The sequence below is a fragment of the Amblyraja radiata genome, chromosome 2 (genome assembly GCF_010909765.2).
Source record: "Amblyraja radiata isolate CabotCenter1 chromosome 2, sAmbRad1.1.pri, whole genome shotgun sequence".
Lineage (NCBI taxonomy): Eukaryota > Metazoa > Chordata > Chondrichthyes > Rajiformes > Rajidae > Amblyraja > Amblyraja radiata.
Genome location: NC_045957.1, coordinates 110864085 through 110890030, shown reverse-complemented (window position 1 = coordinate 110890030; position 25946 = coordinate 110864085). Strand labels below are relative to the sequence as shown.

The 25946-nt window shown below is 45.2% G+C and overlaps 1 protein-coding gene across 1 annotated transcript in view; it reads right to left on the bottom strand.

Moving 5' to 3' along the window:
* Positions 1 to 21694: 21694 nt before the first annotated feature.
* The window catches only part of tdp2 (tyrosyl-DNA phosphodiesterase 2), a 34156-nt gene continuing 29904 nt past the window's right edge, over positions 21695 to 25946 (bottom strand). Inside the window, exons 6-7 of the mRNA XM_033013506.1 lie at positions 24797 to 24967; positions 21695 to 22619 (exon numbers count right to left, since the gene is read on the bottom strand). Of these exons, the coding sequence (XP_032869397.1) occupies positions 22341 to 22619; positions 24797 to 24967 (450 nt within the window). The 3' untranslated portion in view covers positions 21695 to 22340. The remainder of the gene's footprint in view (positions 22620 to 24796; positions 24968 to 25946) is intronic.

Here is a 25946-nt window from a genome sequence, read left to right as displayed (position 1 = left end):
CCACGGCACACTCCCCACGATGTGAAGGGACGGCGTTTCGTCCATTCTAAGACGTTCGAGTCGATCGCCTTGTGCCACGCTGATTTGACTGCGCCGCACTCGGCTCGGTGACCTCCAATAACGAGTACACCTGGATCTTGGCCGATTTCCCCAACATCCTAACCCCCCCCAGTTCACAACGGCCAGCCCCAAGCATGGGGTAAAGCACCATATCCCCACCACTGGACCGCCACTCCAAGCACGTGCACGTAGGCTGCCCCCCCGACAAGCTGCAACTGGCCAAAGACGAGTTCTGCAGGATGGAGGAAATGGGCATTATGCCCATGGGCATTGTGCCCTCAGACAGCCTGTGGGCATCTACGCTTAACATGGTCCCCAAAGCGTCTGGAGGCTGGAGACCCTGTGGAGACTACCTCTGTCTCAACGACGTCACAACAGCCGACCGGTACCCTGTCCCTCATATCCAGGACTTCACGGCGCCAAGGTTTTTTCCAAAATTGACCTGTTACTTGGCTATCATCAAATTACAGTCCACCCGGACGTCATCCCCAAGACGGCTATCATCACCCCCACCCCTTCGGGTTCTTCGAGTTCCTGTGGATGCCTTTCGGCCACAAGAACGCCGCTCAGGCTTTCCAATGGCTCATGGACATGGTGGGCCGCGGGCTGGATTTCCTGTTCAATTACCTTGACGACATCCTTGTCGCCAGCCGCTCTCGCCAGGAACACCGCGCACACCTCCGCCTGCTCTGCCAGCGGCTCAACGAGCATGGCCTAGCCATCAACCTTGCTAAGTGTCAGTTTGGCTCCCCTTCCATCAGTTTCCTTGGCCACCACATCGATCAGCACAGTGCGGTCCGGCTCCCGTCCAAGGTCAAGGCCATTCGCCAGTTTCCCAAGCCCTCTACGGTGAACGGACTCCAAGAGTTTGTCGGCATGGTAAATTTTTATCACCGTTTCGTGCCAGCAGCCGCCAGGATCATGCAACCGCTGTTCAAGGCCATGGCCAGCAAACAGAGAGAGCTTGTTTGGGACGACGCAGCCATGACCGCTTTCAACAACGTCAAAGAGGAGCTGGCAAAGGCGACTATGCTGGTCCATCCACGGGCCAACGCGCCGACCGTGCGCACGGTGGCCGCATCTGGCACAGCTGTGGGTGCAGTGCAGGAACAACTGATTGATGGAAGCTGGAAACCCCTCGCCTTTTTCAATCGTCACCTGAGACCCCTCGAGCAGAAGTACAGCGCTCCTCGCGATCTACCTGGCCATCGGGCATTTCAACTACTTCCTGGAGGGCAGGTGTTTTACAACTTTTACCGATCACAAGCCACTCGCGTTTGCCTTTGCAAAGGTGTCTGATCCCTGGTCATTCCAGCAGCAGCATCACTTGGCCTACATCTCCGAGTACATGACTTGCATTCAGCACATCGTGGGCAAGAGCAACCTGGTCGCAGATGCGTTGTCCCGCACCGCCATCAATGCCATCCACGTTTTGGTCCCAGGTGTTGACTTCAGGCCAGCTGACACCATGCTCCTTTGTGACGTGTCGACCCGACAGCTGAGACGCATCATCCCCGCAGTTTGGCACCATTAATATTTGGCACCAGATATTCGACATGGTTCATGGTTTGGCTCACCCTTCCATCCAGGCAACAACAGCTCTGGTGGCAGCCAAGTTCATGTGGCACGGGTTGCACAAGCAGGTCGGCAACTGGGCCAGGGTGTGCATCCCCTGTCAAACTTCCAAGGTTCAGCGTCACATCAAGGCGCCCTTGCGGAATTTCGCCCTGCCACACTGGGTATATCAAAGTCGACATCGTGGGACCGCTGCATCCATCCAGAGGTGTCACCCACCTCACCATCGTGGAACGATTCACGAGATGGCCGGAAGCCGTCACTTCTCTATATTAAACTCAACCATCAACCATTCCTCAGCCCACCTAGCCAGTCGATCCAGATCCTGCTGCAATTTTTGACCACAATCTTCCCAATCTACAATACGTCCCATTTAAGTGTCATCTGCAAACTTACGCCTCAACACATCTGATGGCATCTCATTGCAACTTAGGTCATGTGATAGGAGCAGAATTGGACCATTTGGCCCATCAAGTCTACTCCACCATTCAATCATGGCTGATCCATCTCTCCCTCCGAACCCCATTCTCCTACCTTCTCTCCATAACTCCTGACACCCGTACTAATCAAGAATCTATCTATCTCTGCCTTAAAAATATCCATTGACTTGACCTCCACACAGCCGTCTGTGACAAAGAATTCCACAGATTCACCACCAACATACTGATTCCCCTACCCTGGGTAAAAAGCACTGTGCATTCACCCCATCTATTCCTCCCATCATTCATACATGTCTATAAGACCACCCCTCATCCCCCTGTGCTCCAAGGAATAAAGTCCTAACCAATCCAATCTCTCCTTATAGGCTAAGGCCCTCGAATCGTGGCTACGTCCTCGTAAATCTTCTCTGCACACTTTCCAGCTTAATGGCATCTTTCCCACAAAGAGGGGAAACATTCACCGACCAAAGCAAGTCATGCATCATTCCTTTCACAAATAAATAATAATGTTTTGCTCAGAATTTCGAACAACCCCCTAATAGAAGTGAGCGGACATTCATTACAAGTGTCCCACCTCAACGTGACAATAAAAACATTCTGTAATGGATAGCCTCACTAATTCCACTGACAATGTCCTAAACTGTTCGATCAATCTGGTGGAAGGGTGGAGCCCACAATGGTCCATTGTTGGCTGGGGAAGAGGTGATAACAAAGGGACACAAGGATGCGAACAGTCGAACTAGCAGTACACCTAGAGAGAGGTGGGGGGAGGGAGAGGGAGGGAATGCAGGGGTTACTTGACATTACAGAAATCAACGTTCATACCGCTGGATAGACTCAAAAAGCTGGAGTAACTCAGCAGGACAGGCAGCATCTCTGGAGAGAAGGAATGGCTGATGTTTCAGGTCGAGACCCTTCTTCATACCGCTAGGTTGTAAGCTGCCCAAGCAAAATACGAGGTTGGGAGAGGCCACCAACTTGGAAGGCTTTGTTGATTTTTTTTTACATCCCAAAATTAAAAAAATATTTCTCCACATTATTCGTACTGATAATTGAATTACGCACTCATTCCAGTGCAGAGTTACGCCAGCATTTCGTGTCTATCTTTGCTATAAACCAGCATCTGCAGTTCCAGTCTGAAGAAGGCTCTCCCTCTCCCTGAAAAGCCACCCATTCCTTCTCTCCAGAGATGCTGCCTGACCCGCTGAGTTACTCCAGCTTTGTGTGTCCATCTTCGGTTTAAACCACGCATCTATAGTTCCTTCCTCACACACCATTCCGTCTGCAGGCTGCTTCCTTTCCAGTGCAATCCCGTGATGGTTCTTCAGCAAGGCAAGGTTGTGGTAGGGAACCAGGTTCATCCGCTTGGCTGCCTTTATGGAATCCCGACCCTAGGCCAGCAACTATGAGGGGGGGGTGCAGGGAGTGCATCGTACCCGGGCCCAGAGTCCAAAAGAGGGCCCGGGAGCCAATGGTGGGGGGCCGAGAATTTCCTTTTGCAGCTCACTTGCCTGGCATTAAATTAGCACTGGAAGACCTCGTAGAACTAAATTTGACAGCCAAAACAAGAAATGAAGTCCATGAAGTTTTATTATATGTGACATATTTTGCCTGTCTTAATGTCAGCTGTGTGGTACAAAATATTAGCTGGCATAGATATTTGCAACAAGCTCATCCAAGCTAGAGATACTACACTGGATGTTGAAGTAGCAAACATAGAGTCTCTCCTCACAGATCTGATAAAACTTCGAAACAATTGGAAATTCATGTGGAATGAAGCCAAATCGGCTGCGTCAAACCTAAAGATAGAAATAAAACTCTCCCTTAGATGTGGTGGAGTTAGGCGAAAGAGGGCAAGGCCGCAGGATGACAGCACACCTGATGCTAACTTGGAGGAAATGAATGACACAGATGATATGCCAGAAGAGGCATACTTCAGAAAGTGTGTGTTTTACGTTTTCGTAGACAATGTTATAGCAGGATTAACTGTCCGCTTCAATGCTGTTAAGCAGTTGGCAGAAAAAAATCTCACTATATCTGAAGGTGATGTGGAGAAAAAAGCTTTACCTTTATCAGAACAATATCCTGCTGACCTTAACGGTGATGTTTTTGAAAAAGAAATGCAACATTTACCCTAAGTACATAAAGCAAATTTTGTAAATGCACAGATAAAGCCATTAGATCTCAAGAATCAAGAGTGTTTTATTGTCAGATATCCCAGATAGAACAATGAAATTCTTACTTGCTGCAGGACAACAGTATGTGTAAACATAGTACACTGTAAATAATATGATAAACAGCATAACTATGTTCGAACTTGTTAACAGAGTACAGACCTGATGACCTGTTTCCAAATGTTTGTGTTAGCTTAAGAATACAATTAACAATTCCAGCAACAGTAGCTTCAGCAGAGAGGTCATTGAGCAAACTAAGCTGATTAAGAATTATTTAAGGTCTACAATGTCTCAGGAACGTCTTATGGATTTGGCCAGGCTAAGCACATATAATGTGAGGTAAGGGAAACAAGTAGAGTAGCTATGGAAACTATGAGGATCAAAGAAGAGGAAGTACTGACACTTTTGAAAAATATAAAAGTGGATATGTCTCCAGGTCCTGACAGGATATTCCCTCGGACATTGAGGGAAGTTAGTGTAGAAATAGCAGGGGCTATGACAGAAATATTTTAAATGTCATTAGAAACGGGAATGGTGCCGGAGGATTGGCGTACTGCGCATGTTGTTCCATTGTTTAAAAAGGGTTCTAAGAGTAAACCTAGCAATTATAGACCTGTTAGTTTGACGTCAGTGGTGGGCAAATTAATGGATAGGATACTTAGAGATAATCTATATTATTAAATCTCTGATCTTGACCACTTTTGGCTGACTGTGTTGCGATTTCTGAGAGAACGCCGCCATCTATGGCCGTCATTTTTGGCCACCTCGCTCAGAGCCCCCCTCCGCCGTAAGAGTGCGGAGGATTTTTCCTGCCGGTGAAAAATGAGAGAGATATTAATGTTTTTACAAAATTCCCCATTCCCTCTGCTGCCCCCGCTGGCGGCAAGGGGAGGGACTATAAAACCCGGAAGTGTCATGCCTCACACAGTCTATGCCGGACCCGGGAAGCGAAAGGGTCACAGCTCTCTGAGCTGCGGATCTACTCCACGGTGAGTCCCCTCGATGTGCTTTTCAGCCAATTGATATGTATTTTGTCGGCTTGCTTGCAACGTGTATTTTCCCGCAATTGCTTGGCGTTTTTAAAATTGGTTTCAGCCAATTGATATGTATTCTGTCGGCTTGCTTACAACATGTTTTGTCCCGCAATTGCTTGGCGTTTTTAAAGGGCTTTCAGCCAATTGATATGTATTCTGTCGGCTTGCTTGCAACGTGTATTTTCCCGCAATTGCTTGGCGTTTTTAAACTTGGTTTCAGCCAATTGATATGTATTCTGTCGGCTTGCTTGCAACGTGTTTTGACCCGCAATTGCTTGGAATTTTTTGAAGTTGGTTTCAGCCAATTGATATGTATTCTGTCGGCTTGCTTGCAATGTGTTTTGTCCCGCAATTGCTTGGCGTTTTTAAAAGGGCTTTCAGCAACCGTTTTCAGATGGATAAAGCATGAATAAACATTTTATTAGATGAGAACTATGTTTAATTTTAAAATTGGCGCTCATTCTGTGATTTTGGCTGGGTTGCAAGATGGCGTCGGTGACGTCATTTCCGGTTAGCGGCAAGATGGCGTCGACGACAAGATGGCAAGATGGCGCTGACTGCAGAAGACACAGATTGCAGGCGCTGCTGAATAATTCAACAGAGCTGGCTGCTTTGTCTATGGTAAGTGTGTGTTTGTTGGACGTTATTTAAAAGCGTGTTTTTGTTTCAGCAGCAGCCTCTACAGGAGGCTTTAAACGTTTAAATCATTCGTTTTATACACTGTCTGTTTACCATTTTCTGAAGTTACTTGGCATTTTAGTATTGGCTGTGAGTGTGTGTGTGTCTGTGTGTTTTCTTCAGGAAATGTTTGGTTGTAAAGAGTTTGTAAATTTGTTTCTGTTGGCTGTTTAAAATAAATGTTTACAGAAAAGAAAATGTATTTGTTGTAAAGAGTTTGCAAATTTGTTTCTCTTGGGTTTTAAAATGGTTGCAACTGGTTTCAGATGGATAAAGCATGAATAAACATTTTATTAGATGAGAACTGTTTAATTTTAAAATTGGCGCTCATTCTGTGATTTTGGCTGGGTTGCAAGATGGCGTTGGTGACGTCATTTGCGGTCAGCGGCAAGATGGCGTCGATGGTTGGTGGCAAGACTGCAGAAGACACAGAGTGCAGGCGCTGCTGAATAATTCACGAATTTACTGCTCTGTCTATGGTAAGTGTGTGTTTGTTGGATGTTATTTAAACGCAGCATTTTGTTTCAGCAGCAGCCTCCAGAGCAGGCTTTAAAGATTCGTTTTACACATTGTATATTCAACACGTTTTTGCGACTCCTCCTAACAGACAAAGCAGACCAATTCTTAATGATTTGGTCTCCATTTATCGACTTCTTACAAGCATATGGTGCAACATAACCGTAGAAATTAACTGTTTCAGGATCGGGTGAAGGGTGGTCAAGAATAATAAATAGCTATTCTCCTTCAGTCCTGTTTTCTATCGCCTTTTTTTCTCTCTCTATTCTCTCTCTTTTCTTCTTTCCTTCTCCTCACTGTTCGATATCACACTATTTTTCTACTATTCTTTCTTTTCTTCCATTTACTGCTAAAAAAAATAAGTTGTACATAAAATGTAACATGTCAATATATATTAGGTATCTACAAGGTACCACATTATTGTACTTCTAATAAAATTAAAAATTAAAAAAAAACACGTTTTGAAGTTACTTGGCATTTTAGTATTGTGTGTGTATGTGTGTGAATATATGTGTGTGAATATATGTGTGTGTGTGTGTGTGTGTGTGAATGTGTGTGTGTGCGTATGTGTGTGTATATGTATGTGTGTGTGTATATGTATGTGTGTGAATATGTGTGAATATATGTGTGTGAGTGTGTATATATATATATATGTGTGTATGTGTGTAAATATGTGTGCGTGTGTGAATATGTGTGTGTGTGAATGAATATGTGTGTGTGAATATGTGTGTGTGTGACCATGTGTGTGTGTGTGAATGAGTCTGTGTGTGTGCGTGTGTGAGAATGTGTGTGTGAATGAGTCTGTGAATTGCTTCCAATCCCCTCACGTCAACTAAAATTGATTGTGCCTGCAGGAAATCAGCACCCAGCAACGGCTGGGACACGTCTGCAATGGTGAACGGCCAGGTAAAGTAGCAAGAGCCAAAGATATGCGGGATGGTGCGACCCCACCAAAATGGTCCTTTTGCGCATTTTCATTCTCAGCCGTCGCGACAGGGCAGCCAGACTCCTTCACATGGATGGCCTCAGCGACTGCAAGCAGTCTGTGCTTATGAACAAAATGCTCGCCTTGCTGACCGGCCACGAGCCCTGCCTCCTGTTCGAACAGGTTTTCCTAGAACAGATGCCTGATGACATTCTCGTACTCCTCGGGGACTAGGTGGCTGCCCGTGCAGACGTGCTGTGGCAGGCCAAATAGCAGGGTGTCGCCACCATCAGCCGGGTGGCAGCAGTGCCTCAGCAGGTCAAGTGACCGGTCCCAGCCTTCACCCAAGGCACGGCAGTGAAGCCGGTCATGAGCGATGCCAGCAAATGTACGTGGTGCTACTACTACCAACGGTGGGGTTACGAGGCCCGCCAATGCCAACCACGCTGTGCGCATCCAGGGAAACGCCTCGGCCGGCCTCCAGTCGTAGCTACTGCGGCCGGCCAGAAACATTGCCTCCACTACATCTGGGATCGTCATTCAAGGCGGCGTTTTCTCTTGGACACGGGAGCAAAGGTCAGCGTTTTGTCCTTATTGTTCCAGTAAGAGGGGACCTCTGCCTGCCGTCAACGGCAGCAACATCAGGACATATGGAGTCCGCATGATACCACGGCACACTCCCCACGATGTGAAGGGACGGCGTTTCGTCCATTCTAAGACGTTCGAGTCGATCGCCTTGTGCCACGCTGATTTGACTGCGCCGCATCTCGGCTCGGTGACCTCCAATAACGAGTACACCTGGATCTTGGCCGATTTCCCCAACATCCTAACCCCCCCAGTTCACAACGGCCAGCCGATAGCATGGGGTAAAGCACCATATCCCCACCACTGGACCGCCACTCCAAGCACGTGCACGTAGGCTGCCCCCCAACAAGCTGCAACTGGCCAAAGACGAGTTCTGCAGGATGGAGGAAATGGGCATTATGCCCATGGGCATTGTGCCCTCAGACAGCCTGTGGGCATCTACGCTTAACATGGTCCCCAAAGCGTCTGGAGGCTGGAGACCCTGTGGGGACTACCTCTGTCTCAACGACGTCACAACAGCCGGCCGGTACCCTGTCCCTCATATCCAGGACTTCACGGCGCCAAGGTTTTTTCCAAAATTGACCTGTTACTTGGCTATCATCAAATTACAGTCCACCCGGACGTCATCCCCAAGACGGCTATCATCACCCCCACCCCTTCGGGTTCTTCGAGTTCCTGCGGATGCCTTTCGGCCACAAGAACGCCGCTCAGGCTTTCCAATGGCTCATGGACATGGTGGGCCGCGGGCTGGATTTCCTGTTCAATTACCTTGACAACATCCTTGTCGCCAGCCGCTCTCGCCAGGAACACCGCGCACACCTCCGCCTGCTCTGCCAGCGGCTCAACGAGCATGGCCTAGCCATCAACCTTGCTAAGTGTCAGTTTGGCTTCCCTTCCATCAGTTTCCTTGGCCATCACATCGATCAGCACAGTGCGGTCCGGCTCCCGTCCAAGGTCAAGGCCATTCGCCAGTTTCCCAAACCCTCTACGGTGAACAGACTCCAAGAGTTTGTCGGCATGGTAAATTTTTATCACCGTTTCGTGCCAGCAGTCGCCAGGATCATGCAACCGCTGTTCAAGGCCATGGCCAGCAAACAGAGACGCAGCCATGTGTGTGTGAATGAGTCTGTGTGTGAGTGTGTATGTGTGTCATCCCAAGACAGTGAGTGAGTCCGCAGGTCATTAGTAAGTCACTCACCATCCCCCCCCCCCCCCCCTCCACTGACATTCCCCACCTCAAGACGCTGTCCTCCGCCTGGCTATAGGATGCACCCCTACTGAAGCCGCCCACATCCCCTGCATGAGGACATCCCACCCCCCCCTCCTTTCTCATCAGATCACGAGAACCCCCGCCTGACGCTGTGCCCCTCCCTTGGCTGCACGACGTTTACCACCCAGAGGGCAGCGTCTTGAGGTGGGGGATGAGTCTGTGTATGTGTGTGTGAATGTGTGCGTGTGCGTGTGTATCAGTCTGTGTGTGAATGAGTCTGTGTGTGAGAATGTGTGTGCAAATGGCCATGAGTTAATCCCAAGACAGTGAGTGAGTCCACAGGTCATGAGTAAATCGCTCACTGCCCCCTCTCCTCCACTGACATCCCCCACCTCAAAATGCTCACTCCGCCTGGCTATAGGATGCACCCCCTACTGATGCCGCCCACATCCCTGCATGAGGACATCCCCCCCCCTTTTCATCAGCTCACGAGAGCCCCAGCCTGAAGCTGTCCCCTTCCCTTGGCTGCATGACATTTGCCACCCCCACCCCACCCCACCCTGACAGCCCCCAACTCAAAAAAATGTCTTGCACAAATTCTTCAGTGTTCATTAACAACTGGAATTGTCTTTAGGCTGCCTTTTCGACATCATGTCACGAAAAGTTAGTAGTCAAGGTGATGTGGCTATTGCTGTAGCATCCTCTGGGATAGCAGCTACATTAATGCCTGGTGGAAGAATTACACATTCTCGATTCAAGATACCCATCCAAGTGGCCGAGGATACATTCTGTAACATCGAGTTGAACTCTAAGACGGCACATTTCATGAGGCAAGTGAAAGGTATTAACCATATAACCATATAACAATTACAGCACGGAAACAGGCCATCTCGACCCCTCTAGTCCGTGCCGAACACATAATCTCCCCTAGTCCCATATTCCTGCGCTCAGACCATAACCCTCCATTCCTTTCCCATCCATATAACTATCCAATTTATTTTTAAATGATAAAAACGAACCTGCCTCCACCACCTTCACTGGAAGCTCATTCCACACAGCTACCACTCTCTGAGTAAAGAAGTTCCCCCTCATGTTACCCCTAAACTTCAGTCCCTTAATTCTCAAGTTATGTCCCCTTGTTTGAATCTTCCCTACTCTCAGTGGGAAAAGCTTTTCCACGTCAACTCTGTCTATCCCTCTCATCATTTTAAAAACCTCTATCAAGTCCCCCCTTAACCTTCTGCGCTCCAAAGAATAAAGCCCTAACTTGTTCAACCTTTCTCTGTAACTTAGTTGCTGAAACCCAGGCAACATTCTAGTAAATCTCCTCTGTACTCTCTCTATTTTGTTGACATCCTTCCTATAATTAGGCGACCAAAATTGTACACCATACTCCAGAATTGGCCTCACCAATGCCTTGTACAATTTTAACATTACATCCCAACTTCTATACTCAATGCTCAGATTTATAAAGGCCAGCACACCAAAAGCTTTCTTTACCACCCTATCTACATGAGATTCCACTTTCATGGAACTGTGCACAGTTATTCCCAGATCCCTCTGTTCACCTACATTCTTCAATTCCCTACCATTTACCATGTACGTCCTATTTTGATTTGTCCTGCCAAGATGTAGCACCTCACACTTATCAGCATTAAACTCCATCTGCCATCTTTCAGCCCACTCTTCCAACTGGCATAAATCTCTCTGTAGACTTTGAAACTCTACTTCATTACCCGCAACCCCACCTATCTTAGTATCATCTGCATACTTACTAATCCAATTTACCACACCATCGTCCAGATCATTGATGTACATGACAAACAACAGTGGACCCAACACAGATCCCTGTGGCACCCCACTCGTCACTGGCCTCCAACCTGACAAACAACCATCCACCATTACTCTCTGGCATCTCCCATTCAGCCACTGTTGAATCCATCTTGCTACTCCACCATTAATACCCAACCATTGAACCTTCTTAACCAACCTTCCATGAGGAACCTTGTCAAAGGCCTTACTGAAGTCCATATACACAACATCCACTGCTTTACCCTCATCAATTTCCCGAGTAACATCTTCAAAAAATTCAAGAAGATTAGTTAAACATGACCTTCCAGGCACAAATCCATGTTGACTGTTCCTAATCAGACCCTGTTTATCCAGATGCTTATATATATTATCTCTAAGTATTCTTTCCATTAATTTGCCCACCACTGACGTCAAACTAACAGGTCTATAATTGCTAGGTTTACTCTTAGACCCCTTTTTAAACAATGGAACAACATGCGCAGTACGCCAATCCTCCGGCACTATTCCCATTTCTAATGACATTTGAAATATTTCTGCCATAGCCCCTGCTATTTCTACACTAACTTCCCTCAATGTCCTAGGGAATATCCTGTCCGGACCTGGAGACTTATCCACTTTTATATTTCTCAAAAGTGTCAGTACTTCCTCTTCTTTGATCCTCATAGTTTCCATAGCTACTCTACTTGTTTCCCTTACCTCACATAATTCAATATCCTTCTCCTTGGTGAATACCGAAGAAAAGAAACTGTTCAATATCTCCCCCATCTCTTTTGGCTCTGCAGATAGTTGGCCACTCTGACTCTCTAATGGACCAATTTTATCCCTCGTTATCCTTTTGCTATTAATATAGCGGTAGAAACCCTTCGGATTTACTTTTACCTTACTTGCCAAAGCAACCTCATATCTTCTTTTAGCTTTTCTAATTTCTTTCTTAAGATTCTTTTTACATTCTTTATACTCCTCAAGCACCTCATTTACTCCATGCTGCCTATAACTCTTGTAGATCTCCCTCTTTTTACGAACCAAGTGTCCAATTTCCCTTGAAAACCATGGCTCTTTACAATTTTTACGATTTCCTTTCAACCGAACAGGGACATAAAGATTCTGTACTCTTAAAATTTCACCTTTAAATGTACTCCATTTCTCTTCCACATCTTTGCCATAAAACAAACTGTCCCAATTTACTCCTTTTAAATCCTTTCGCATCTCCTCAAAGTTAGCCTTTCTCCAATCAAAAATCTCAACCCTAGGTCCAGTTTTGTCCCTCTCCATAATTATATTGAAACTAATGGTATTGTGATCACTGGACCCGAACTGTTCCCCAACGCATACCTCTGCCACCTGACCCATCTCATTTCCTAACAGGAGGTCCAGTACCGCCCCTTCTCTAGTAGGTACTTCTATGTATTGTTGCAAAAAACTACCCTGCACACATTTTACAAACTCCAACCCATCCAGCCCATTTACAGAATGTGTTTCCCAGTCTATGTGTGGAAAATTGAAATCTCCCACAATCACTACCTTGTGCTTACTACTAATATCTGCAATCTCCTTACATATTTGCTCTTCCAATTCTCGCTCCCCATTTGGCGGTCTATAATACACCCCTATAAGTGTTGCTACCCCTTTCCCATTTCTCAGTTCCACCCAAATAGCCTCCCTAGACGAGCCCTCTAATCTATCCTGCCAAAGCACTGCTGTAATATCTTCCCTGATAAGCAATGCAACACCTCCACCTCTTGCCCCTCCAATTCTATCACACCTGAAGCAACGAAATCCTGGAATATTTAGTTTCCAATCACAGCCCTCCTGCAACCATGTTTCACTGATCGCCACAACATCATACTTCCAGGTGTCAATCCAGGCTCTAAGTTCATCCACTTTTCTTACAATGCTCCTAGCATTAAAATATACACATTTAAGAAACCCACCCTCTCTTATTCTCTGATTATTTTCTTTTTCTTCTCTCTCCCCTACATTTTGGGTCAGAGTGCTACCATTCTCTGCCCCCTGCTTCACACACTGACTGCTAGCTTTCCCAATTTGAGTCCCTCCCCCCAACCATACTAGTTTAAAGTCTCCCCAGTAGCCTTTGCAAATCTCCCCGCCAGGATATTGGTCCCCCTTGAGTTCAAGTGCAACCCGTCCTTTCTGTACAGGTCGCACCTTCCCCAAAAGAGGTCTCCAATTGTTTGGGATGAATGTCCAATGATTAGGAGAGAAAGCTTTGAAATGGTGGACATAACTCTTCAAGATGTCTTCAGCAACACTAATCCTTTAGGTTGAAAGATGAAGGGAAATGTCAAAGTTTTCCTTAAGAATGGAACATGAACCAAGAGTGTTGTCAATAAAAATGTGCTTCATTGAATGATGACTTCTGAGATAAATTCTCAGAATTTCTTTCTTAAAATTTGACCGCTGACTTTCTCTATATTAAAATTGTCTCTTTTTATCAACAGGAAATAGTCATCAAGAGGCAGTGAGCAGCAGAACACAACAAGAGACACAACAAGTAAGAACTTAATAATTCTCATATTTACCATTTAAATTGTTCTTATATTTTAATAGTCATTCACATTTTAAACTTTAATAAATCCTTTTTGCACTTTTGATGCCTGTGTGTTCATCACAATGGGAACCTAATAGGCAGGAATGGCTGCTGTGTGGGAGAGCCACTAAGAGTGCATGGGGGAGGTTGTGGGGAGATGCGCTGAATGTGTGGGTGGGAGGGGAATGGCAAGGAGCAGAGTGGGGGGGGGGGGTGAAGGTAGGTGGGGTGACTGAGTGAACTGCCAGCGTACCAGGTGTGAGTGACTGCACTGCCAGCCCACGAGCCGTGAGTTAGTGAATTGCCAGCCCACCAGCCGTAAGTGACTGAACTGCCAGCCCAATAATCCATTCAGTCCACCTTCTTCCCCCTTCTCTCTTACAGTCTGTCACCTATTTTGGGCAGAATTTCAGGCAGTTTCTCAGCCGCCAGCCTGCCAGGTCCGAGTGATTGTACGGCCAGGCCTCAGTGACTGAGCTGCCAGCCCTCAGTGACTGAGCTGCCAGCCCAAAAATCCATTCGACCCACAAACTTCATACTAGCCCTCTGGAAACCAGTACATTCGGCCCACAACACTCATCAAGTGCCCCCCACCCAGGCCAGCAATATTGGAATTGGTGGAGAGGTGGAATATTGCATTGGGTGACCAGCCCTCCCCTGTGATGCTGGGACCCAACGGGTCCCACTTAGTCTAGTATATATATAATCATCTGGATAAACAGGTTCTGATTAGGAACAGTCAACATGGATTTGTGCCTGGAAGGTCATGTTTGACTCATCTTGAATGTTTTGACGAGGTTACTAGGGAAATTGATGAGGGTAAAGCGGTGGATGTTGTCTATATGGACTTCAGTGAGGCCTTTGACAAGGTTCCACATGGAAGGTTGGTTAAGAAGGTTCAATTGTTGGGTATTAATAGTGGAGTAGCAAGATGGATTCAACAGTGGCTGAATGGGAGATACCAGACGGTAATGGTGGATAACTGTTTGTCAGGTTGGAGGCCGGTGCCTCAGGGATCTGTGTTGGGTCCACTGTTGTTTGTCATATAAATCAATGATCTGGATGATGGTGTGGAAAATTGGATTAGTAAGTATGCAGATGATACTAAGATAGGTGGTGTTGTGGATAATGAAGTAGATTTTCAAAGTCTACAGAGAGATTTAGGCCATTTGGAAGAGTGGGCTGAAAGATGGCAGTAGGAGTTTAATGCTGATAAGTGTGAGGTGCTACATCTTGGCAGGACAATTCAAAATAGGACGTACATGGTAAATGATAGCGAATTGAGGAATGCAGTTGAACAGGGGATCTAGGAATAACTGTGTATAGTTCACTGAAGGTGGAATCTCATGTAGATAGTGTGGTAAAGAAAGCTTTTGGTGTGCTAGCCTTTATAAATCAGAGCATTGAGTATAGAAGTTGGGATGTAATGTTAAATTTGTACCAGGCATTGGTGAGGCCAATTCTGGAGTATGGTGTACAATTTTGGTCGCCAAATTATAGGAAAGATGTCAACAAAATAGAGAGAGTACAGAGGAGATTTACTAGAATGTTGCCTGGGTTTCAGCACCTAAGTTACAGAGAAAGGTTGAACAAGATAGGTCTTTATTCTTTGGAGCGCAGAATGTTAAGGGGGGACTTGATAGAGGACTTTAAAATTATGAGAAGGATAGACAGAGTTGATGTGGATAAGCTTTTTCCATTGGGAGTAGGGAAGATTCAAACAAGAGGACATAATTTGAGAATTAAGGGACAAAAGTTTAGGGGTAACATGAGGGGGAACTTCTTTACTCAGAGAGTGGTAGCTGTGTGGAATGAGCTTCCAGTGGAAGTAGTGGAGGCAGGTTCGATTTTATCATTAAAAAATAAATTGGATAGGTATATGGACGGGAAAGGAATGGAGGGTTATGGTCTGAGTGCAGGTAGATGGGACTATTTGAGAGTAAGTGTTCGGCACGAACTAGAAGGGCCGAGATGGCCTGTTTCCGTGCTGTAATTGTTATATGGTTATTGAATCAAACATTGCCAGAACAATTAATTTTCATGCTGTGATTCAAAATTTTTCACAAAAAAAGGCCAGGAAAGCTTTTTTTTAAAAAAGTATATGATAAGCCTATTTACCTATTTTTACTAAAAATCTGATCTGCATTGCAATATAATAGGATGTTTCAATGTGATCTTTTTTTCTCCTTATCTGTATTGTAGCATAAGCCCAGATGTTCAAAACAAATGTGCTTTCTTCTCTCTGATCCTTTTATTTTATTTATATTTATTTATATATTTCATGGCGGGAGAATAGGAGCATAAAGCCTCAAATGCAGAAATCCAACAGAGCGCTCCATTCCAACCCTCTCTCATCTTCCATACCCTTTTTAGCCTTATGGGCAACAGCTCATGGCATAAAACCATAGTGAATAAAAACAGGATGACTAATGGATAAGGGAAGGGAGCCCCGAAATAAACTTTGTACCACTGATAAAATTCCTCTCAAGAGGCCCTGCGTGGCTTGAGTCAACGCCTGTAGTCCCGGCAGAGACAGCGAGTCACTGGAGCTCTCCTCCCCGGTCCCACATGCGATGTGGTGCCGTGAGCTCATTGCACGCTAATCCTCAGCCCATCCCCATCCGACGTTCACATCTGCCACCTCATTGTAAGGGAGAAAATACTGACCACTACCAGGATTAAAAAGGTCACCCCTATTATCAATGGCCAAAATTCTACAACACTTAACAAAATTTTACAACACTTAACAAAATTTTAATTTTACAACACTTAACAAAATTACAACACTTAGCACAAAATTTTACAACACTTAACAAAATTCTACAACACTTAACAAAATTTTACAACACTTAACCCTCTACTCTTCAACCTGCACTTACTTTAAAGACAAACCACTGAGGCAGTGTTTGCAAGAGTCAGAGACCTCTCCCTCTTAACAATACACCAGAGAGGGTTGCAGACAAAAGACTTCAGATGCCTTTATTACTCGGTGCGACTTTTCAGCTAAGGTTCGGCGGTCTAAAGGGGAATGTTGGCTATATGTACAACTTGGTAGCACCATGTACAATAATATAATAACCATATAACCATATAACAATTTCAGCACGGAAACAGGCCATCTCGACCCCTCTAGTCCGTGCCGAACACATAGTCTCCCCTAGTCCCATATACCTGCGCTCAGACCATAACCCTCCATTCCTTTCCCATCCATATAACTATCCAATTTATTTTTAAATGATAAAAACGAACCTGCCTCCACCACCTTCACTGGAAGCTCATTCCACACAGCTACCACTCTCTGAGTAAAGAAGTTCCCCCTCATGTTACCCCTAAACTTCAGTCCCTTAATTCTCAAGTCAATATAGTTAACTAAAAATGTTCTTCCCCTGTACAATCAAACCAAAATCAAACAACAGGAAGGCAAGTCTTTAGTATGCCAGAACTCTCAAAGAAAACACCTTAAAAAACAGAAAATGCTGGAAAAGCTCGTCAGATCAGGCGGGACTTGTTGGAAGAGAAAAGGGGCAGTTTGGGGTCCGACCCTTTGTCAGAAATGAGAAAGGGAGAGATACAAGTTTGCTTTGTGGTATAGAAGGGGGAAGAACAGAACAAAGAGAAAACAATGTGCAGAACAAAGAGAAAACAAGAAATTGCAGGTGCTGAAATATTGAGTAAAACACAAAGTGTTGGATGAACTCAGTGGGTCAGACGGATGGGTCAGCGAATGGACAGACAACATTGTTGACTTACTAAAAAACGTTTGTCAATGATTGTTGACTTTGGAAAGGGAAAGTTTAGGATCCACCAACCTGTCTTCATCAATAGGTTTATGGAAGAGAGAATGCACGTCTTACCAAGGTGCTGGTAAGGCCGCATTTAGAATATTGTGAGCAGTTTTGGGCACCATATCTGAGGAAGGAAGTGCTGGCTCCAGAGGATGTTTACAAGAATGATTCCAGGAATAAGTAGGTTAACCTATGATGAGCGTTTGTCGGCACTGGGCCTGTAATCGCTGGAGTTTAGAAGAGTTAGGGGGGACCTCAATGAAACATACAGAATAGTGAAAGGTTTGGATAGAGTGGATGTGTAAAGAATGTTTCCACCAGTGGGAGAGTCTAGGACAAGAGGTCATGGCCTCAGAATTAAAGGACATTCTTTTAGGAAGGAGATGAGGTGAAATTTCTTTAGTCAGAGAGTGGTGAATCTGTGGAATTCTTTGCCACAGAAGGCTGTGGAGGCCAAGTCAGTGGATAATTGTAAGGCAGAGATAGATTATTGATTAGTAGGGGTGTCAGGGGAGAAGGCAGGAGAATGGGGTTAAGAGGGAGAGATAGATCAGCCATGATTGAATGGCAGAGTAGACTTGATGGGCTGAATGGCCTAATTCTACTCCTATTCCTTATGACCTTAGAGCACCAGAGACCCTGGTTCGACCCTGACTAGGGGTGCTGTCTGTACGCAGTTTGTATATTCTCCCTGTGACCGTGTGTTTTTTCTCGTGGGGATCTGGGTTCCTCCCACACTCCAAAGACATAGAGGTTTGTAGATTGATAAATTCGGTAAAATTACGATGGCTTTCCTGGGTCAGCAAGAAGTGTAAATGGAGTCAATGGTTAGGAGTTTGGTTGCCTGATGAACTCGGCTAAATCTACAATGCTCTGCAATTTCTTGTGGTCTTAGGCAGAGCTGTTGTTAAGCTAAGCTGTGGTATAACCAGACTAAAATTGTATGCAATACTCCATGTGCAGTCTGTACAGGGCCCTGGTGAGACCGCACCTGAAGTATAGTGTGCAATTTTGGTATCCTAATTTAAGGAAAGACATTATTGCTATTGAGGGATTGCAGTGTAGGTTCACCAGGTTAATTCCCGGGATGGCGGGACTGACGTATGATGAAAGGTCGACTGGGCTTGTATTCGCTGGTATTTAGGATGAGAGGGGATCTTACAGAAACATTATAATTCTTAAGAGGATTGGACAGGGTAGGTGCAGGAAAAATGTTCCCGATGTTGGGTGAGTCTCGAACGAGGGGAGTTACAGTTTAAGAATAAGGGGTAAGCCATTTAGGACTGAGATGAGGAAACAATTATTCACCCAGAGAGTTGTGAATCTGTGGAATTGTCTGCCACAGAAGGCAGTGTAGGCCAATTGACTGGATGTTTTCAAGAGAGAGTTGGATTTAGCTCTAAGGGCGAAAGGAATCAAGGGATCTGGGGAAAAAGCCAGAACAGGGTACTGCTTTTGGATGATCAGCCATCCAATCCAATCCAACTTTATTTGTTAAGCACTTTAAAACAACCAATGTTGACCAAAGTGCTGTACAGAAGAATAAACAAGACATCATAAACAGACAACATAACAGCAAAGTGCTTTACATAAATTAAATAATAAGTTCCATTACAAACCATAGAAAAAGGTTAAAACAAATTTTTTTTTTAAAGTAAAAATTAAAATTAAAAAAAAAAATCCAAAAAAAAATCATGATCATATTGAATGGCGGTGCTGGCTTGAAGGGCCAAATGGCCTACTCCTGCACCTTTTTTCTATGTATTTGCTTTCTATGATGCATCTTTAGTTTAGTTTCGAGATACAGTACGGAAACAGGCTCTTTGGCCCATCGAGTCCATGCTGACCAGCAATCCCCGCACACAAACACTATCCTACACACATTAAGGACTACTTACAATTTTACCAAGCAAATTAGCCTACAAACCTGTACGTCTTTGGAGTGTGGGAGTTAACTGAGAAAACCCACGCAGGTCACAGGGAGAACATACAAGTTCCATACAGACAGCACTCGTAGTCAGGATCAAACTCGGGTCTCTGGCGCTGTTAGCCAACAATTCCACCGCTGCGCCAACGTGCCACCTCTGTAGAAACTTCGTCCCAAGCATCAGGCTCTTGAACAAGACACAACACTAACCTCAACTATGGACAATGTGGTTGGTTGCACTGACTTCAGGGTAATTTCCCCACCGATGTTGAGGGGGGGGGGGGGGGGTGAGGGGGGGGGAAGACGGGGGGGGGGGGAAGAGAGAGGGGGGGGAAGAGAGAGGGGGGGGGAAGAGAGGGGGGGGGAAGAGAGGGGGGGGGGGGAAGAGAGGGGGGGGGGGAGAGAGGGGGGGGGGGGGGGAGAGAGGGGGGGGGGGAAGAGAGGGGGGGGGGGGGGAAGAGAGGGTGGGGGGGAAAGAGAGGGTGGGGGGGAAAGAGAGGGTGGGGGGGAAGAGAGGGTGGGGGGGGAAAGAGAGGGTGGGGGGGAAAGAGAGGGTGGGGGGGAAAGAGCGGGTGGGGGGGAAAGAGAGGGTGGGGGGGAAAGAGAGGGTGGGGGAAAAGAGAGGGTGGGGGGGAAAGAGAGGGTGGGGGGGAAAGAGAGGGTGGGGGGGAAAGAGAGGGTGGGGGGGGAAAGAGAGGGTGGGGGGAAAGAGAGGGTGGGGGGGAAAGAGAGGGTGGGGGGGGAAGATAGGGTGGGGGGAGAGAGAGGGTGGGGGGAGAGAGAGGGTGGGGGGAGAGAGAGGGTGGGGGGGATAGAGAGGGTGGGGGGGAAAGAGAGGGTGGGGGGGGGAAGAGAGGGTGGGGGGGGAAAGAGAGGGTGGGGGGGAAAGAGAGGGTGGGGGGGAAAGAGAGGGTGGGGGGGAAAGAGAGGGTGGGGAAAGAGAGGGTGGGGGAAGAGGGGGGGAGAGAAGGGGGGAGAGAGAAGGGGGGGAAATAGAAGGGGGGGGAAAGAGAAGGGGGAGCGGGGGAAAGGCACGGGGTTGGAATGGAGGGGGAGAGATCTCCCACCCGTCCCATTGTGATGTCATATATGTAAATGAGATCCATTGTGATTGGACATCTGTGAGGTGGCACTGTGACTCATGCAGCAGTTTGATTTTAACATTTTTTGATGTTTTGTGAAGTTTTATTCAAAATCTGGGGAAATAATTGACCAACTGTAGAGAGGAGTTGATTTCTGAAATCATAAGTTAAATCCCTACCGAAATATGTAATAATCTTTGCGTTTTTGCGTCTGGTTTTCGAGGAAATACGTTTCAAAGGCAAAATGACACACCCACACACACAGAGTTTTAAAAGTATACAGATGTAGTTTTTGGTGTAATTTCATTTTAATCTGATGATGCGTAATATGTTATTTAGGCCCCGACATCGGCCGTGTTTTGCCTGTCGACTGAGTGTGAGTAAAATCATGGCGGCGGCCACAATCCGTTCTCTGTATCATAATCCACATCCACTCCCAAGATAATCAAATTCATTATTTTTTGCACAATCATGTCATAACATCTAAATTATTTATATTTTGTGTTGTCTACCCATGATCAATATTTTCATACTAACTCTCTGACTAAAAACTAACACAGTACATAGTTTTTAGTCAGATACTTAGTATGAAAATATTGATCATGGATAGACAATTACACAAAATATAGATTATTTTGATGTTCTTATGACATGATTGTGCAAAAAATAATGATTTTGATTTTCTTGAGAGTGGATGTTTGTGGATTATTACTATTTCTGTCACAACGGTTAATTTTGTAATTAGCTACTTAATTAGGTAATTAACTAATTATATACTTTAATTTCAGGTCATCCAAGTAAGATGTATAATATTTGTTTCAGAATGCTTCAATCTATAATAACTGAAAATGTCATTCAGTTCTCTTATTTTTTAAGAAAGTTATGGGCTTTTATGTCAGTTGACTGTCCTTGATTACAGCTTTTGTATTAAGTTAATGGTAAAGCAATAGGGTATGCAAATGACCATAACAATCAGAGTATGCAAATGACCATAACTTTTTTACTACTGAAGATATGAAAGTGAATTAGGTTTCAAATTAAAGTTCGTATTATGCTTTATCTGATGGGATAAATTACAGGTTTGATTTTTAACATCTCCAAAATTTTGTGACATCCCTATGTAACATTCAATGCAACATTGCTGAAAGAAACAGCCACAATTATATTTTCAACCAGCTTCCCATGATATTAAAATTAAAAAGATAGACAACAAAATGCTGGAGACACTTAGTGGGTTAGGCAGCATCTCAGGAGAAAGGGACATTTCGGGTCGAGACCTTTCATCAGACGGAGTGCCAATGGAAGAAAACTAGAGGTATGAAAAAGTAGAGTTCTTCTTTGTCGATAGTGAAATATCATATTTATTTGTAACATTAAAAATAAATGCATCTAAAGACACAATTGGACTTTCTATTAACGTTTAAAATGAGGCAAAAGGGATTTTTCCCCACTTACATAAATTCCTAAAATTAAGAGGATATTGCAAAGAGAAATAAAACCAAAAGGTATTTTGCACAAATGGAGAATTATTACATGTAAAACCATTTCAAAGACACCCAACACAGCTAAACCGAAGTAGGAACTGAGGCATTGCATTAAAAGCCATTCTAGAAAAGTGAATTTAAAAACAAATTGCATGGAATTTTTCCCCCCACTCATCTTGGCAAGAAATGAGCTGGGGAAAGGAGCACATCACTGCAAGCAGTTGGTTTTAGAATGGTGTTCATCCATCATGAAGATCTGCTCCAATAAATAACTTGGCACAAGAACCTGTATTCCAATAATGTGCCACAATACAATTTTCTTCACCCATCTCTTTAGCTCGTCAGAAGGATGACTGCAATCTGAAGTGGTGTGGTAAATTTGGGTAGGATGTAGCTAATGGGTTATCTCATTAACTCAGAAACAATCCTGAATATTTTAACTCCAGAAATCATACAACTCAGACTTTCAGGCACAATTGTTTTGTTTCAGGTATTGCAGTTTGTCTTAGAGGATGACATCAAAGTCACAAAAAAGTCCCCAGTGATCACTGCAAAACCGTCCACACTCCAGTTTCTCTTGCCCCACGAGGCTCATTTCCTTTGGAATGATTTGACCTTCTCCGGAAGCCCTGAAAAACACACGGTCGAAACGGAGCCTGCAAGAGTAGGGTGCCTTCAAATTATTGTTAGTTGTGGTATCCCAGGTGTAACAACAGTGTTCTGGTTTGTTCAAGAATTCCCAAATATCCGAGATGCCAGCTGGTAATCCTCCCAATCGTTTCACCTGCAAGGCAAAGCAAAAATACGAAAAGCTGAAGACAATCCACGCTCAACTTTCATCTGTGGCGGATTACTAGATCACGTTCATGGCCAGAATCCCACCCACCAGGTTCACCCTCGTTCTCCAGCACTTCAATGCCAAGCACCAGATGGAAGACTAGCAGCAAGAAGGGACACAACAGAGGGCAGTTACCGTCCATTACTCAAATGTTCAGTTTAGTTAATTCTGTTTCGAGATACAGCGTGGGAACAAGCCCTTCGGCCCACCGAGTCTGCACCGACCAACGGTTACCCATACACTAGTTTTATCGTACACACTAGGGACAATTTACAGAAGTCAATTAGACTATAAACCTGCACATCTTTGGAGTGTGGGAGGAAACCAGAGCACCCGGAGGAAACCCACAGGGTCACAGGGAAAACGTGCAAACACAGCACCCGTAGTCAGGATTGAACCCGGGTCTCTGGCGCTTAAGGCAGCAACTCTACCACTGTGCCACTCAGTTGCAAAACACTTTCCCCATCGGTACACGTGACAAACTAAACTCAACATGCTAGCAGACATTGCAGGTCCACATACTTTTGGCCAGGCCGAACCTGCAACGCAGCCAAGACAACGTGCCTTCATGGTCAGATCATGATCCCTGTACTTACAACAAGTACAGCTTGAACCTCGCACATCAAAGCTAATGGGTCATATAACTAAACAAAGCCTGCCCAAAGCTAGCCTTCACAGTCTCTTGCTAATGCATCTTGAGTGCTTGGCAAGGTATCATACACGCGAAAGATGGGCCCCAACCTGAAATGTCACCTGTCTATTCCCTCCACAAAGGTTTCCTGTCCCGGTGAATTTCTCCAGCACTTTGTATTTTACTCAAGGTTCCGGCATCTGCAGTCCTTTGTGTCTCTATCGTACACGCTAGTCAGTATATGGTAAAAGTTCAGGCCAAACCAATACCTTTATTTTTTTTAATATATGGGATATTTTCTCCATGGCAACAAATCAATAACGTGTAATGTATTCTAAATGAATGAGTGGGCGGCACAGTGGCACAACAGTTGAGCAGTAGAGTTGCTGTCTCATGACGCCAGAGTCCCGGCGTGATTTGGACCACGGGAGATGGCGCCCAAGCCAGGCGAACCTCTGTGTGCTGGTCCCAGAAGTGGATCTGCAATCAGGCATTACAATTGCTTCACTCACTTAAACCTCTACTCCAACAGCAGATCTGAACACTGCAAATGGCTCGATTATAATCATGTATAATCTTTCCGCTGACTGGTTAGCACGTAACAAAATCTTCCCACTGTACCTCGGTACACGTGACAATAAACTAAACTCAACTAAACTACTTTGTACGTTCTCCATGTGACCGCACGGGTTTCCTCCGGGTGCTCCGGTTTCCTCTCACATTCCAAAGACGTGCAGGTTTGTAGTCTAATTGGCTTCTGTAAAAATGGCTCTGAGTGTGTAGCCAGTAGAATTAGTGTGCGGGTGATCGATGGTCAGCATGGACTTAGTGGGCCAAGTGGCCTGTTTCCGTGCTGTAAATGAAAACTAAAATAGTTTTCTCAATGTTGGATGCTCAATGTTAAATTAGTGGATATTGCCAGCAAGGCCCGTGTTTGTCACCCAAGTCCAATCACCCATGAGAGATATTGATGAGTTATGTTCTGAACTCCTGCTGGCCACAGACTAAGAACACCATCACAGTATTGATGAATAGAAATGTAAGAATTTACACACAATAACATTGAAGGTACGAGTGCTTAACTTACAGTTTGTGTCATTTCAATATGGCAAGTGCCCTTACCTCCCTCAGTGACTGTGACCACAGGTTTGGAAGGTGGCCAATGAAATAATGAAAATATTCTGGATATGTTGGGTATATGGAACAAGCTACCAGAGGAAGTAGTTGAGGCAGGTACTATCACAATGTTTAAGAGGCATTTATACAGGTATATGGATAGGATAGGTTTTTAGGTCAAACCCAGGCTGGTGGAACTAGTGTAGGTGGGGCATGTTGGTCGGTGTGGGCAAGTTGGGCCTGTTTCCACACTGTATGACTCTATCTCAATGATTTCTACTACTCCACTGACTTCTTCCCCAATAGCAGCAACCAACAAGCAAATCTCTAAACTCAATGTCATTCAATCCTTAGTTCTGCAAAATGCCCCACTTACCTCATGATCTCTCAGGTTGGTATCCCCTCCAAATATAACAGTGGCACAATCTGGAACTTCTTTCATTTTCTTCATGACAGTCCCCAGTTGCATAACCCGCTCCTTAGAAAAATCCTTTGTGCTCTCCAGATGGGATGTCATTAAGTAGAGTTCATTCCCTGCGATGTTTACCTGTTACACAGGGTCGGTGAGGACAGGACAAGGTCATTTATTTGATCCATCATTTCTTAGTTGCTCTTTGAAATTGGATGCTCAATGTTAAATAAGTAACATTTATAATTAATCTCCTACACATGATAGGCACCATTTTAAAATGTACAAGTACTTTCCAATATTCAGCAAAATGTTCTACATTTTATGTACCATAATAATAAACTTATTTTCCTCTTTAATGGCAACAAAAAGTTATTCATCTAAGCTTTCCTCAGTTATGAGGCATGAGAACCAGTTGTTAGCATCCATAGTTTGCTCGATTGTCAAATTTAGTTTAGTTTTAGAGATACAGTGCAGAAACAGGGTCTTCAGCACACCGGGTCCGGGGTAGAAGATTGCAACCTTCACGTGGTCCGCCCCATTTCGACGAATGCAATCAACCTGGCGTGCACAATCAAGTAAGATCAAATAGAACAAGTTGTCCTACAACTTTAGGCTGTGCACGCCATACGCAAGAAGAAGAAGCACACCGGGTCCGCGCCGACCAGCGACCCCCGTACATTAACATTATTCTACACACACGAGGGGCAATTTACAATTACACCAAGCCAATTAGCCCACAAACCTGTAGGTCTTAGGAATGTGGGAGGAAACCGGAGATCTCTTTGCAAGATAAGTGCGAGGAGGCGGAGGCAAGGAGGCTACACTTATTCTGTTGGGTGTTCAATTTAAATATTTAAGTGTAATGGCAGGGACGCTAGTGCAGTGCGTATGATGCAGGATGTGGGAAGTCAGGGGCACTGACCACTACACCTGCGGGAACTGTGTCCAGGTGCAGCTCCACAATGATCGAGTTAGGGAACTGTAGCAGCAGCTGGATGACCGGTGGTGCATCCAGGAAGGTGAAAGCTTCCTGGGCATGACCTACAGTCAGATTGTCACTCCAAGAATGCAGGAAGTGTGACAGGTAGGGACGGAAAGAACAAGGATGAAACTG